The 15,485-nt window shown below is 39.2% G+C and overlaps 1 protein-coding gene across 3 annotated transcripts in view; it reads right to left on the bottom strand.

Annotated features, from left to right (window-relative positions):
* Nucleotides 1-304: 304 nt before the first annotated feature.
* Nucleotides 305-15,485, bottom strand: part of usp2b (ubiquitin specific peptidase 2b) — a 63,169-nt gene continuing 47,988 nt past the window's right edge. For 2 of the 3 annotated variants that reach the window (XM_007256955.4, XM_007256953.4), the window contains exons 3-13: nt 5,823-5,873; nt 5,577-5,700; nt 5,325-5,436; nt 4,878-4,988; nt 4,692-4,756; nt 3,848-3,951; nt 3,655-3,732; nt 3,467-3,545; nt 3,228-3,335; nt 2,304-2,424; nt 305-1,382 (exon numbers count right to left, since the gene is read on the bottom strand). In XM_007256955.4, coding sequence (XP_007257017.2) covers nt 1,298-1,382; nt 2,304-2,424; nt 3,228-3,335; nt 3,467-3,545; nt 3,655-3,732; nt 3,848-3,951; nt 4,692-4,756; nt 4,878-4,988; nt 5,325-5,436; nt 5,577-5,700; nt 5,823-5,873 — 1,038 coding nt within the window. In that variant the 3' untranslated portion in view covers nt 305-1,297. Of the gene's footprint in view, nt 1,383-2,303; nt 2,425-3,227; nt 3,336-3,466; nt 3,546-3,654; nt 3,733-3,847; nt 3,952-4,691; nt 4,757-4,877; nt 4,989-5,324; nt 5,437-5,576; nt 5,701-5,822; nt 5,874-14,911; nt 15,389-15,485 lie in introns of those variants that run through there. The other variant, XM_007256954.4, reaches the window with a different exon arrangement.

The following is a 15,485-nucleotide window of genomic DNA, read 5'->3' as shown; positions in this document are numbered from 1 at the left end:
GTCAGAAATAAATATAACTAATAATAACTAATAGTTACTGTGCACATTTGTAAGCATATTTTATTTTATAGTTGATTTCTGAAGGCTCTGGGTGAGGTGTTTTTTGCTGTGGTAAAGAAGTGATGGTATGTGGTATTGTGCTTGGGGTGCGCAGTGTTCATGGTGATCCAGTCATGATTGCGCGGCTGACTGTTGACTTTCCAATATACAAATAGCAATTTGGATATTGTTAGGTTTGTATGTAAACATGCATAACCATAGGGAGATATTTATAGGGTTTACAATAAAGACACACAGGCCAGGCTTAGAGTGTTTAGGTTGATTAATTTATTTATATTTACATCTATGTGACTTTAAAAAAAGCCAGACGTACTTGATATGCAGAGCTGAATGGACCAATTGTCCTGTATTAGTCACATGATTAGGACTTCTGAGCCCACAGACACTGCAACTCAGGTACATACATTCACAATTCGCACTTCATAAATAAAGTCTCTCGCTCATTCTCTCTCTCATGCACACACAAAATCACACACACACACACACACACACACACACACACACGCACACACACCAGGTGGCTTCTTGTGCTGTGAAAGCTCTTTTCCAAATGAAGCTGAATGCTGTGGTCACCAAAACAGATAATGTGGGTAGGAAAAAAAAGTTGTTAGCTGCTGATGATGCTGATGAGGGTTTAGCTGTAAATCTCCACCAGGGGGCACCTGCACACCACCACCTCTTGCCAGGGTGAAGGTTTTTAAGGTCACTCACCCTTGTGATGAATATTTATGAGCAAATAAACAAAACGGAAAACATTCAAACAATACTAATAAATAAAAATTAGCAGTGTCAGAACGACAGTCAAACCGAGGAATGGTGAGCTCCAGGTAGTGCATAGAGTTACACACACACACACACACACTCACACACACACACACACACACAAACACACACACACACACAGTCCTGCTCAGCTATGAGAGGTAGTGTTCCAGTTTCTCTCTCTCTTCCTCGGAGGAGTGTGTATTTCATCCCCATCCCTTGAGCAGCAGCAGCAGCAGTAGTCTCCATTACGGGACGGGGAAGCCCTTATACGGAAGCATGTTTGAAAATTGAGTCCCAGGCTTCTTAGAAACGATCAGGTCTTGACCAGAGTTCAGCCTCTGTCTATCAACTTTAAAGTCAGTCTGCCACTCTGGGCACAGGCTATCTGTTAGCCACCAGCCTTTACTGTCCTGTAACTGTCCTGTCCCTGACTTATCTGTCCATCTTCACATCGAGATGAGGACTGTTCTCATCACATGCGCGAGGACAGCGCGAGCTCATAGAACAGCACGTAGGCATCACTGCTGCGCACCTGGCTGGACGACATGGGACTCACCCTGCAGATACAAGAAGAGAGAAAGAAAGAGTTATTTAAGATCAGATGATAAAAAGTAACACTATAAGACTATAAGTAAGATTATACGAAAGGTTATATTCTTTCTATATTTTTTTTAATACTCATATTATCAAATATCAGCAACCAGAGAGAGAGAAAGAATAAGGTGAGGGTACAGAAAGAGAAAAAATATGAGAGAGTGAGAGAGAGGAGAAAATGAGAGTAAAGTAAGGGACAAAGAAAGAAAGAGAGAAAAGAGAGATAAATATAAAGAGAGCGAGAGAGTGGGGGAGACAGAAAGAGTAAATTGGTAAATGTAGGGACAAAAAGACAGAAGACACAGAGAGAAAGAGACAAAAATAACAAGGTGAGGGTACAGAAAGAGGAAAAAAGTGTTAGAAGAGAGTGAGAGTGAGGCGAGAATTAGAGTAAAGCAAGGGTTACAGAGAGAAAGAAATAAAAGAGTGAAGCAGTCGGTAGAAGGAGAAAAATAGGAAAGTTTGTGTGGGAAAGTGAGTTTTGTGGGATGATAGATTAAGAAATAAAAAAAGAGATTGGAAATATAAGTGAGGGGATAAAGAAAGTATATAAAATAGGGTGAATAGAAAGAGAAAACTTGAAAAAGGAGAGTGAGAAAAAAAGAGCACATGAGGGGGCAAAGAGGGAGAAAAAAAGAGAAAATGAAATGGAGAGAAAAGAGTGTATATTAGCTGGTAGAGTGCTAAAAAAAGTTGGTGTGGAGAACAAGGGTATTGTGAAAGGACCAAGTGAGCTACAGAGAAAGGGAGAGAGAGAGACAGAGAGAGTACTATGGGGGAAAAGAGATAGAGAAAGAGAAAAATCAAATGGGTATAGAAAGTGAGAGAGAGATGGAGACGTGATGAAGGGGTATAGACAGTAAATGTATTGTTGGGTGGCTTACCTGGAGTCGTTGTACGTGTACCACTCTCCTGTGGATGGATTGCGGCAATATGCAGTATAATGACCACCCAGAGTGGTGCCCGTGTGATTGGACACTGCATACAGGTTATAAATGGCGTTCACTACAGACAGAGACAGAGGGATAGAGAGATAGATTAGATAAACTTTAGACACACTTTAAAACTGACACACACAAATCTTGTGACTCTGTTTTGGGCTGCAAATATTATAAATAAAAAGATAAAACATTGTTTATTCTGTAAAGTTGATGTTTTGCAGATGCAGTTTTTTGTGACAATGACACAATACAGGTTGTTGTAAGAATGCTTTTTACCCTCAGAATCTCTTATTAGATTGGCTTGTATTATATTTTATACAGTGGCTGTATACTGTATATTTTTAATAATGCAAAATAAGTTCAGGCCTAGGTATTTAAACTATTTTAGTTTAGAATTAATATGTTATTATACAGCTCTGGAAAAAAAAATAAGACACCACTTAAAAATTATGAGTTTCTTTGATTTTATAAAAGTGAAAACCTCTGGAATCTAATCAAGAGTAAAATGGATGATCACAAGCCATCAAACCAAGCTGAACTGCTTGGATTTTTGCACCAGGAGTGGCATAAAGTTATCCAAAAGCAGTGTGTAAGACTGGTGGAGGGGAACATGCCAAGATGCACGAAAACTGTGATTGAAAACCAGGGTTATTCCACCAAATATTAATTTCTGAACTTTTAAAACTTTATGAATTTTTATTTGGAATTTGAGAGAAACATTGTCTGTAGTTTATAGAATTATAGAATATAGAATTTACTCAAACATATACCTATAAATAGCAAAATCAGAGAAACTGATTCAGAAACTGAAGTGTTTTCTTAATTCTTTCCAGAGCTGTATATTATATAAGATATAGTGCTACTCACTGCTGTTGTCTGAGGCGAATTCCCGCAGGTCCAGCTCTTTGATGGGAAAGTTGACGAAGGTGGACAGCTTGGCGGTCTTGACGCGAGCTTCAGAGAAGCGTTTCAAGTCTGATTAAGTCTTAGAGTCAAGGATCAACAAACACCCATAATACAAACATATACAGAGACAAGCAGGCTTACGTATATTGTTTTATTTACAAATTTACTGGCTCAAATAATTGGTTTGGTTGAAAGGATACGAAGCACGAGGACTTTGGGGAATTTCTGGATGGAGAATTTCTTCGTGCATTTTCGCCTTGCTTTACATCTTTGGCATGTCTGAAGAAGAGAGAGAGAGAGGTTTTAGTTTCAGGAACATTTACATGGTTAGTTTTTTAAGGAATATTTCACAACATTTCACACAGATAAACAAAGCTCAAACACTTACTGGTTTTTCATTGCCATCCAGCACATCTTCCTTAGTGAAAAGCCGAAGGCAGTCTATCAGAGCCACCTCCCCAGAGCTCTGCAGAGGAACAACACTGTAGTTACAACACTGAACCAACAATACACACTGACCTTTATGTCTGCACTGTGTGTGTATATGTTTGTGTGGTGTGTGTGTTTTTGTGTGTGCGTACTTTGGCGATAGGTAGAGACAGATCCCAGAACGGATCGAATACGGTGGAGCAGAAGCCGCACTCACTGCAGGTCAGTGAACTCTTCAACTGGCCCACAAACAGATCTGAGAGAAAAGACACAATTATTATTACCATTATTATCAACATGATCACTATCGCATTACACTTATAAAAAATAAAGGTCCTTCAAAAAAAAAGTATGAAGTACAATACAGGCCAAAAGTTTGGACACACCTTCTCATTCAATGCGTTTTCTTTATTTTCACAACTATTTACACTGTAGATTCTCACTGAAGACATTAAAACTATGAATGAACACATGTGGAGTTTTATGTACTTAACAAAAATTGACCTGGTCTCCACAGTCACCGGACCTGAACACAATCCAGATGGTTTGGGGTGAGCTGGACCACAGAGTGAAGACAAAGGGGCCAACAAGTGCTAAACACCTCTTCCTTCAAGACTGTTGGAAAATCATTTCATGTGACCACCTCTTGAAGCTCATTGAGAGAACGATGCCAAGAGTGTGCAAAGCAGTAATTAGAGCAGAACCTTTTATTAAGTACATAGCTCCACATGTGTTCATTCATAGTTTTGATGCCTTCAGTGAGAATCTACATGGTAAATAGTCCTGAAAATAAAGAAAACACATTGAAAAAGAGAAGTTGTGTCCAAACTTTTGGCCTGTACTGTATATGTATAGGGACGTATAGGGACATACTACTATATATTATTTTTACACAATACCCAAATGTATGAAGTTTCTAACTTCAAGCCAACCCATCACAACGAACTGATTCAGTTTTACACTATACATCAAGGTTACTACAGCAGGGCCACTCACCTACTACTTTACTGTCTTCTCTCTCCAGATACTTGTTCCACATTCTCTTAGCCTTCTCGTCATCCCTAAGGAGCACACACACACACACACATCCACATGAGGATTAACACCACACTACATACACCTTATTCTCAAAGTTTGTGACAGAATCAGAGCTCAGTAAGGGAAGTTAAAGTGTGTGCTTACGAGAGGTGGTCAAAGTCCTCTACGGGCACTCTGGGCCTGACCGAAACTCGGTTCACCTCATTGTGAAGCCCGTCTAGGAGGAAGCGAAGGAATTCCTGAGCATCCTGTTGACTGGAGAAGAGGGAAAAACAAGGAGCGTAAACACAGAGCATAAACTCAGTGCATATATGCTTTGTATTCTCAGATTTATTGAAATAGGGATTTTAATAATTCAGTTCTAACAGTAGCAAACAAACCAATCATGTTTTATTGAGTGATGTGACATAAAATGCTGACATGAACAACATGGCTATGACTGTTCAAATCATACAAATGCTAATTTTTTTACTTTTAAATTTCACTTTTTATGTTTCTAATACCCTTTATTTTAAAATAAATAATGAACAAGGAGTTATAAATACTTATTCCATATAGAGAATCTGTGCTAATTTTACTGTTGCAACTTACTTGTAGCCCACAAAACGAGGGGCGTATTTCTGAATTTGGGTTTTGAAGTCAGAGGGGCTGATGGCTTCATTGCTCGCTGATGTCCAGAGAATCTGAGTGAGCTTGGCAAACTCTGAAACACACACACACACAAAAAACAGTGATGAAATAAGAAGGTAAGTGGAAGACCTTCACAAGTCTACTTGGTTTTCTGACAGTGACCTTAAAACAGGGTCAGCAGAAACTGACTCCAGCTGAAAGACTCTTTCTTACCCTCCATAAGAGCTGCATTGGCCCTGCAGTTGTTGTTGAGGTCGGTGCGGTGTGTGTTCCGCAAACAGTAGTCCCGCAGGTCGTGCGTGTTGCTTAGACACTGCAGGATGGAGTTCATGAAACACTGCAGAAAAAGCAGACAGCGAGAGAGATGATGAAAATAATCAATCTTATAAAAAATACAAGAGGACTGCATGGAAAAATCTTATTGATAACAGTACAAGGCTACGGTTGAAATGTACTCACAGTGTTCCCCAGGTTCCTCAGGCCCACGAGTCCCTGAGCATTCTTGGAATTCTGAGAGAAGAAAACAGAGATAGAGAGGGATATCTGTTAATACACTGAGATAAGTGAAATGGTTTCTTTCTGATAAAGAACCGAGATTTCATTTCAAATACTTTTGGTGTACGTTAAAAAAAGTCAAAGTTGATGGTCATGAGCTTACAAAAGATTTAGAGTTAGAAAAGCAACTCTCATAACATACTAAAATATATAGATTTAGCAATTGTGCACACAAATGAATTCTTTAACACGAGCACACACAGTCTCACTGAGGTAAAGCACCAAAATTGATCTGAGCACTAACAGTACCCCCTTGTGGAGAGCCTGTTAAATGCTAAAAAAGAGTAAGTAAGTTAAAATTAGGAGTGAATGATATGCTATAAATATTCTATCACAATATTTAAACATTTTTACAATACCTGATATATATTATGATATTTTTTCTTGCCAATAAAATGCACAAGTAGAGGCAGATTCTTAAAAAGGGATAGTCCTTTGAATAGTTTTGTTAAAGTGTGATGCACTCCAGCCAAATAAAAAGGACTTGGCAATGACACATGCTATTTGTCAGGCATAACAATCATCATGTCATCACAATATGTTACAATATTGTAAAATTGCCCTTGCTTCCAATCTAAGACAAATGACAGGCTTATAGGTGGTGCAGCTCTCTAAGTGCTGAGAGGGTCAATCACTGGGAAACATCAGGTTCAATCCCCCAATGACGCCACAGCCAAGTGTTCTAGAGAGCATAATTGCCCTCATTATCTCCAATTATAATTAAATGGATGTCACTGTGGACGTTTCTTAGCTGACTCTCCTCCAATTGTGAGGCATTTAGACTGTTTGAAAAGGGAGGTGAGGCTTTTTGTAATTTGGAAAGGTCACAGAAAATGGAATAAATAATTATATATTAATATATCATACAGATGTATTTAGTTTATACTGAAAAGTATCAATATCTTAATCATGACTACTTATTTAAAATTAATACTGATAACTAATCAAAAACATAGCTCTATAATTCATGTATCAATAACAATTGATCTCAGGAATGCTGCATTAATCAGTGTTGTGTAATGTTGAAGGATATTAATGGTGTAGATGGATGGTGTATATGAGCTGTTCGCTCTGAATTCTCCAAACAGCATGTGGGCAGATTTGAAGAGAGACCCTGCTGCTCAGAACTCCTCCTAAACAAACAGCCTCCATCTGCCGCACCAAAACAAGCATAGCAACAAAACAACAACAAAGCGTTTATTAAAGTGGGGATTACTGTCTAATAGCACAACAGACACAGCCATACGACACCGTAGCTACACTAGAAACCCCCGGTGTTGTGTCCAGAGAGATGATAAGATTGTGGTGGGAGATTCGGGCACCTCTGCCAAAACGTGCTGCCGAATTCTCCAGTGGGTGAGATTCTCAACGTGCACCATTGGTCACGAGAGCAAGATGCATGCCAGACTGTGAGGCCACAACAAAACAGAACAAGTGTCTTTATAAGACTGACTGATGCTTAATTATTTTTACACGCACCCATAAACTGATTGTATACACTCATCTATTTGTTGTTTTTTTTCTATTCCTCAATCCTAATGTTCACTAATATTTATTTTCGCACATGCCCAAGACATAGATTTTTCTTTGTCCCAATAGCCACCAAACTTCATGTATGCTTCCTTTAGGGCAGCCCCCAGAGCTATAATACACAGCTAAACTCACACTCACACTTATCCATTTGGTGTTTTTTAATTGCTTTACTACCATTTTTATTCCATTTTATTCCATTTACTACCATTCACTATCATACACACTCAAGGCCCAGATAGCTCAGCAGCTACCAAACTGCATGTACTCATTCAGAACCCCAAGCTTTTATCCAGAGCTATATTGACCCACACTGATCTATTTGACATATTTTTAACCCATAATTTGTCTGATTAATAAGCAAAATCTTTAGAAAACTCACTTTTCTAGTTTTTGGTAATCAATCAATACCAGGTTTGTTTAATCAGTGCTTGATGATGTTAAATAAGGTGGGCCTATGATAGAATTAAATATCCAATCCTGCTGTCTAGCGGTGTCCAGGAACAATCTGTTCATGTTCTGTTTCTGTTCTTGACACAAGCTTATATCATCTCAAATTACTATATTTTTATTTACTCATATCTGTTTTAGACTGATCTTGAGTTTGTACAATGTCCCAAATAGAATGGCTAGTCCTGGTCGTAAACCTAATTTTAGTAAATTTAATAGAATCTCTGCTGCGACATCTCCAAGAAAAACACTGTTGGAATCCACAGGCTCATTATATCACAAGGCCCATGGAAAACTACCAAACTGGCAGCTATTCTTAAATTACAGACTCGAGGAATGAATACCCCCCTCCCCGCCGGAGGCTCCTGGCAGTATTTCAGTACGTCACCAGCTGATTTTGCACTCTTAAAACTGTGATGACGCAACGGCAGCGCTCCCAGCGTGAGAAAAAAAAAACTATTTACACCCGATTTAAAAATGTACCCGACTAAGAGAATAGACGCTCCATTCAGTGAAAAACACCAGGCTCAGGTGAGCTGCTATCTTATCTGGAACTAGTACAGCTTTCCAGGCAAACCATCCACACAGCCAGTTCCAGGTATGAGAGAGCCAGTATTGAACAGCTGAACTTTCCACTCACTAATGACAAACACTAATGACAAACTACATTCATGACCTATTACAACTAATTATGCAAATGTGGACAAATGTTCCTGCACACACCCCACCTACACAGATACACACACACACTCCAGTAACTTATCGGACAAATAGATTACCATATTAACATTTCGCGGGATGGGAAGTGATTAACTTGTAGCTGAATTGTAGAAGTTAGTTAAACTGTTAACAAGTACAAATCATGTGTCAGTAAACAGTCTACATTAATAATGTTTGTTGTATTTTGCATTCATAAAATGAACAGTGCTTTAAATGTTTTTTTAAGCAGTGCCATAAAAGAGCCTCTTAATACACCCAATAAACATGATAAAGCTGGTTTTATGTGTCTACAGAACATGTGTGACCATGAAAAAAGCTTTGAAAAAAAGGACATCGAGTGATGGTTCTTTATTGTTTAAATCTTTAAAAAGGGTCACTTTTCTGTCTCTATCTTTTTATAATGCTTGTTTTTTTAAACACTCTTTTAATAAAGGTGCTTCAAATTGTTCTTTCAATTAAGTGATGTCATATAAGGACAATATTCGGCTAACAACCAAAACAACCATGTTTTTAACAGGATATGTGTTTGTTAAGAAAACACCAAGTAATGTTTTTTATTTAGACCTCAATGTCTACTGCAAACAGTCTTTAGGAACCTATAGTGATTCTTTTATGGAATCACATACATTAATAAGAACTATTGGAATCATATTGCACATGTGCATACAACAATAACGCTGTATGTTTAAAAATGTGAAGCTAAGATTGTTTTCTTAAATGCTTTACTCAATATGTCTATTTTATGAATATATATTATATATATGCATACCCGCTATTAATTTTTCTGACAAATTATTTATAATCAGTACTACTGATTAAGATATTCAAGATGTTACACCTATTATTGGTACTATATAGTTATTACCAGTAGATTTCGGTCATTCTGCAATCATCCTGAACACATCTTAGTTGTTTTGGGAGCTTCCCACTCATTTCTTAAAACCAGTTGGACAGCTTTATTACAGAAAGATCCAATGCATGTGTGCATCAAAATAGCTTCTAAACTACTGAAAAGCCTGACTGCTGAACACATCACATACTCCTACATTACATAATATATGACTTCACTGCAGCCTGTAGGGGTTAATGCAGTGCTGATGAGTTTACTGAAGAGTGGCCCTTAGTCACACAGCTGACTCACTCCATACAATCGACAGTGACAGATCGAGCCCCTCACACCTCCACACTAATCACACGCATCGCGTGAGTGGCTCTGACTACTGCACCTTAACACACTCACACACTCACACACGCACACACACACGGTCCATCACACCCAAACCAGATTACACCACTGAGCCCAAGAGGTTCAATCTGCTCCACACCCGGGGGTGTGTAGGTATGGTGTGAGTGTGTGTTTGGGCCCAGCCTCTCTCTGCTGGGTCACCCACGAGTTTACATGATTACTGCTGAAACAGGCCTCTGCTGCTACACCAAGGACAACCTTTTTTAGGCTGGCTGCTACCATGGCTGATGCCAGTGGGTGGAGCATGGCGGCTGCCAGTGGGTGGAGCATAGCTCCATGTCTAATCACAGTGGTTGGCAGGGGTTGAAAGAAAAGAGGAGGAAGAACACGGTGTTCCTAACCTTACTGTTTTTGAGACATCATATGCTCAAGAGCAAGTGAAAGCGGGACCATGGTGCCAGCAGGCCACATAGAAACACACAAACATACACACACACGCAATCCGAGCCACTCAAGCATAACAGATCGAATAAGAAGAAGAAGAAGAAGACTGAATGTATATTAGTCCTACTGGCAGAAAAACAATGTGTACTCCAATTAGCAGGAAACATATGTTATATGTTATTAATAGACTATCACAATTTGTAAAACAAAGCATGTATATATTATTTAAAGAGAAAACTGTGTACAAATGACAACAAATGTATATAGCTAAATATTGGAATGTACACTATATCTCTATTAGCACAATAACAGTATGTATGACAACAAAAACAAATACAAATAAAAATGAAATAATAATAATTATTAAAATAATAATTAAATACTTATTAAATATTATTAGTTTTAATATTATAGCACCAAAAACATATATATTATTAAATAATATTACACCATCTGGCATTATCATCATTATCATTATTATGGGTCTTTTATGGGGAACAGTGCCTCAAGTCCTGTACAGCTTATTATATCAATCTGGCCAGCATCTTTATTAAGCACCCATCAATAATGTACTTATTAATAATGATGGAGCAATACACATAAAAGTTACATAACAGTCAACTAGAATTATTATTAATACTAATTATTAATAATATTAATATTCATATACATTAATTCAAATTATTATTATTACACAAACAACTATGATTATATTAGCAGAGTAAAAAGAGAGAACAAGTAAGCTAGAGTTCACTAAGTTCTCACATATCTAGAGAGCCCTCTAGTGATTCTAGGAACCTTATCACAAGTTCTACTGATGAACATTCCTCCAGAAACCAACTGCTTAGCTGGATACTGAGCTGTCAGCATTATGCAACAGGGTGCTGTTATAGATCTGAACATGATTTTATACAAAGGTTTGTGAACTCCTATCAATCCCTGTGGATTTTATAAGAGTAAATAATTGAACAAATCCAACACAGTTAACACATTTAAATATGGAAGCTTGTAATGGCATTCATTATTTATTTTCTATATAGAACATACATGAAATAAAAAAAAAAACAATGAATTTAATGCGTAGTCGTGCCTGTTTTTTGGCAGTATGTCACACGTTAAGATTGTTTATATGTGAGCTCAGTAAATTATTTTTTACTAATTTTTTACTCTTAATTTGACCTAAACTGCGTAGGACTACGGGTCAATCCCAGTTTATAATGCCACTTTGAGTGCATATAAATAAAGCACTCATAGGCAAATACAGGTCAGTACCAACATTATGCTGATAAACTGCCTCTAATCAAAGACCAAACATACTTAATGTGAGGATTGATAAAGCACAGCACCTTTAAAGCACTGCTTAAGTCACAGTTGCGTGCTGTCATGATAGCGTGCTAGACGGAGTGTAATTGACCTTTGAATTGCATGGGTACTTGATAAGGACAATGGTTGAGTTTACCTGATATGCTGTACAGCAATTGAGGCATTTTTCCCAATAAAAGACCAACATTTCCATGATCCCTGTTATGTCTTGCTATAGTCTTATAGATGGTTAACATATTTTAAGGTATTTTGTATTGTCTATGTGAATTACTGGAGTAGTGCTGACTTGATGAATGTGCCCAAGCAGTAGATTTACTTATGCAAAATAAATCTGCTACAAAGGTTTATTTAACTGATGCCACAGGAAAAACCTTTTTGTTAGTTGGCTGTAGGTGTGAAGAACCTTTGTATTGTTAAAGAACGCAAACAATGCCATTCTTTACACATATATCTCTTTTACAATGTGGCTCTAATAAAACCATACATAGGTGGTGCTTAATAGCACATTTATACATTATTTCATCCATTTAACCACAACTATCTACCAATTAATGAACTACTAGTTAGCTTATAACATTTCCAGCTACATAAATCCTAAAGGCTTGTGGGTCTTCATAATACAACAGTCACATTTCTCACTTCTACCCCTGTCACTGGGCAGTGTGATGAGCAGCAGGTGGCGCCAGGTGCCCATAGGCACAAGACCAGCATTATGTAACTGAACTCAGTGTGCAAGCTTTTTATCAGAAGCTCAGCATGAAACCTGCCTGCAAATCAGCCAACCATACATTAGCAGCAAAATTAGAGACCCAAATCTAGCCCACCATTATTGTTCTTGTGTGGCACTCAATGAAGACTGAGAGTAACTACGTACAATTGATTGAACGTGCACTTGGATATATGTAAATGTTTTTGTGCTAGTTCTCTGAGGGTTGCTGTGATGTTAATTACTGGAGGTGTTTGACAAAAACTGAATTTTTTTCATTTAGCCAGACAACCTAGGCACAAAGCTCAGAACTGTCCAGCCTTTAGCAGCCATAGCTTGTCATAAACACCATTTAAGTTTCACCAACACTGGTTTTGTGATGATGCTACTTGATGAAGGGATATTTCAAAAATAACAATGTTTCTCATTTAGTCGGATAACTCAAAGCCAAATGTGAAATCTTCTCACACTGACTACCCTAACCTTGAGGCTAAGTTACCTAAATAAACTGAAAATGGTCTTGTGCAGTCAAAACTCTACCTCAAATATAGTGTACCTCAGAGACACAAAATAGTCTCATTGATTAGAGCAAATATTATGAGATAAAACATATCTCTTGTCCATATTTTTGACTAAACATAAAGGTTTAGTTAAGAAAAGATGAGATTCTTTGGTGTGAGCCAGCCAGCAATCACTGCTTTCACAGTTACTGAGATTTGCTGCCACTGTCGCTAAGCTGTTGGTCCTTTTCCCACCCGTATTCCTACAAACCCAGCCTCTCCTGTTCCACCATTGGCTGGTAGTTTTTACGTCAATTTCATTAAGAAACATTCAACACATGTCCAGTGGATTTTTCCATTTTACACTTCTCTATGCTGTACCCTATCCTGCGTCAGCCATTGTCTTAACACTGGGTCATTCGATGTTCCAGCTGTAGAAGGTCAAGGAGAATTGAGGTGCAGAACACCACAAGTCTGTTCTTCTTCTTGACGCAGTACAAAGACACGGGAAACAAATAGAATAGAGGTACCACAGTCTAATTTAGGCAGTACATCTGCAAAAGTCACAGGTTACAGACCATCACCACAAGTTATAGACATACATTTCACAAGACCAAACATTATGACTTACTGGAACTGCACGAGCCACCAGAAGTTACAGAAATACCACCAATAATTATAGACCTCCTACTTTACTATCACAAGTACAGATGTCTTGATTCACTAGACCTTACATCACAAGTTATAGCCCTAACACTAGTCTAGCAGTCTTGACTAACTACAACTGCAACAGCCACAAGTTACAGATCTACCACAAATACAGTTTCTCATTGTAGTACAACCACACTGGACACAAGGTACAGACATTCCACTACAATCTTTAGACCTACCACTAGTCCAGCAGTCTTGACTAACTACAACTGCAATAGCCACAAGGTACAGAGCTTCCACTAGCCCAGCAGTCTTGACTAACTACTACTGACCCTGCCACCAGTTACAGACCTACCATAAATACAGTTGTCTAAATATAGTACAACCACACCGGCCACAAGGTACAGACCTAACATCACAAGCTATAGACCTACCACTAGCCCAGCAGTCTTGACTTACTACAACTGCACCATCCACAAGTTATAGACCTACCACAAGTACAGCTGTCTTTCTGTAGTACAACCACACCAACCACAAAGTATAGACCTTCCACCACAATCTTTAGACCTACCACTAGTCCAGCAGTCTTGACTAACTACAACTGCACCAGCCACAAGTTATAGACCTTCCTCAAGTAGAGCTGTCTCTTTGTAGTACAATGACACCAGTCACAAGGTACAAACCTTACATCACAAGCTATAGACCTACCACTACTCCAGCGATCTTGACCAACTACCACTGCTCAAACCACAAGTTATAACCCAGACCTACAACTACATGTTTTAGACCTACCCCAGATCCAGATGTCTTACTAACTACAACTGCACCAGCCATAAGGTACAGACCTTCAATCACAAGCTATAGACCTACCACTAGCTCAGCAGTCTTGACTAACTACAACTGCACCATCCACAAGTTATATCCCAACCACAAGTACAACTGTCACTTTGTAGTACAACCACACCAGCCACAAGTTACAGACCTTCCACTAGCCCAGCAGTCTTGACACTACCACTGCTTAAGGCACAAATTATAGACCTACCACTAGTCCAGCAGTCTTGACTAACTACAACTAAACCAGCCACAGTTTTATAGACCAACAACCACACGTTTTAAACCTACCACATATCCAGTAGTCTTGACTAACTACAACTAAACCAGCCACAGTTTTATAGACAAACAACCACAGATCCAGTAGTCTTGAGTAAACTCGCTACAACTGCCCCAGCAACAAGTTAAAGAGAGCTGCCACCACACGTTGCAGTTATAGAATTATCCTACCACCACAAGTTACAACACTCTACTACACATTACAGACTACCACACGTGGCTACAGTCGTTTTAACTCACTTTAGTCATTTTAACCTACTGTATTATAAATTAGACCACGACTCCTGTCAGCCTGGCTCAGTAGAGACAGCGGTGTTATCTGCCGGAAAACGGGTGGAAAATCTACTGCTCTATTGAGCGGAGGGACATTCACCTTGGCTTGGTTGATCAGGAGCCCCACGAAGGTGGACACGAGCATGGAGCGGGACACCTGCGGACTCTTCCTGCGCGTCTGCGTCTTGGTGAAGGGCAGCGGAGCCGTCGGGGGCTCCTCGGGCACGGTGACCGTATAGGACTGCCGCGCGCTCGGCATGATAACGGCAGGTCAGAACGGCTGGTGAGCACGAGCACAAAGATAAAAAAGAAATCTACGAGCTCGTATCGTGTAGCGTTCCTTCTAGTTGAACGTCTCCGTTCCTGTGCCGGTCAGGTGCACGGTAAAAACGTCCTTGAGATCATAAATATAGCGAAATAAAGCGCGTGCGCACGGAGGCGTGAGAAATGTCGCGTCTGGAGGTTCCTTCAGCAGTGAGTTAGTCCACAGAACTGTTGCAGTTCGTATTCCTGTACGCTGAGCTGCCGCTTCTCCGGTTCTTATCGCTGTGAATGATGTTAAAGTCCTCGTCCCTTTCGTTTTTCACCTCACCGTGGTGCACGCCCCCCTCTCCCGCCCTCCGGCACTAACGTCACGCAGACGCAAGCCTGAGCCCTCCTCCGTTCACCTCTGC

This window comes from Astyanax mexicanus, chromosome 1, assembly GCF_023375975.1.
Source record: "Astyanax mexicanus isolate ESR-SI-001 chromosome 1, AstMex3_surface, whole genome shotgun sequence".
Taxonomy (NCBI): Eukaryota; Metazoa; Chordata; class Actinopteri; order Characiformes; family Acestrorhamphidae; genus Astyanax; species Astyanax mexicanus.
Note: the sequence above shows the minus strand (reverse complement) of the source record. Positions and strands in the feature narration are given on the sequence as shown.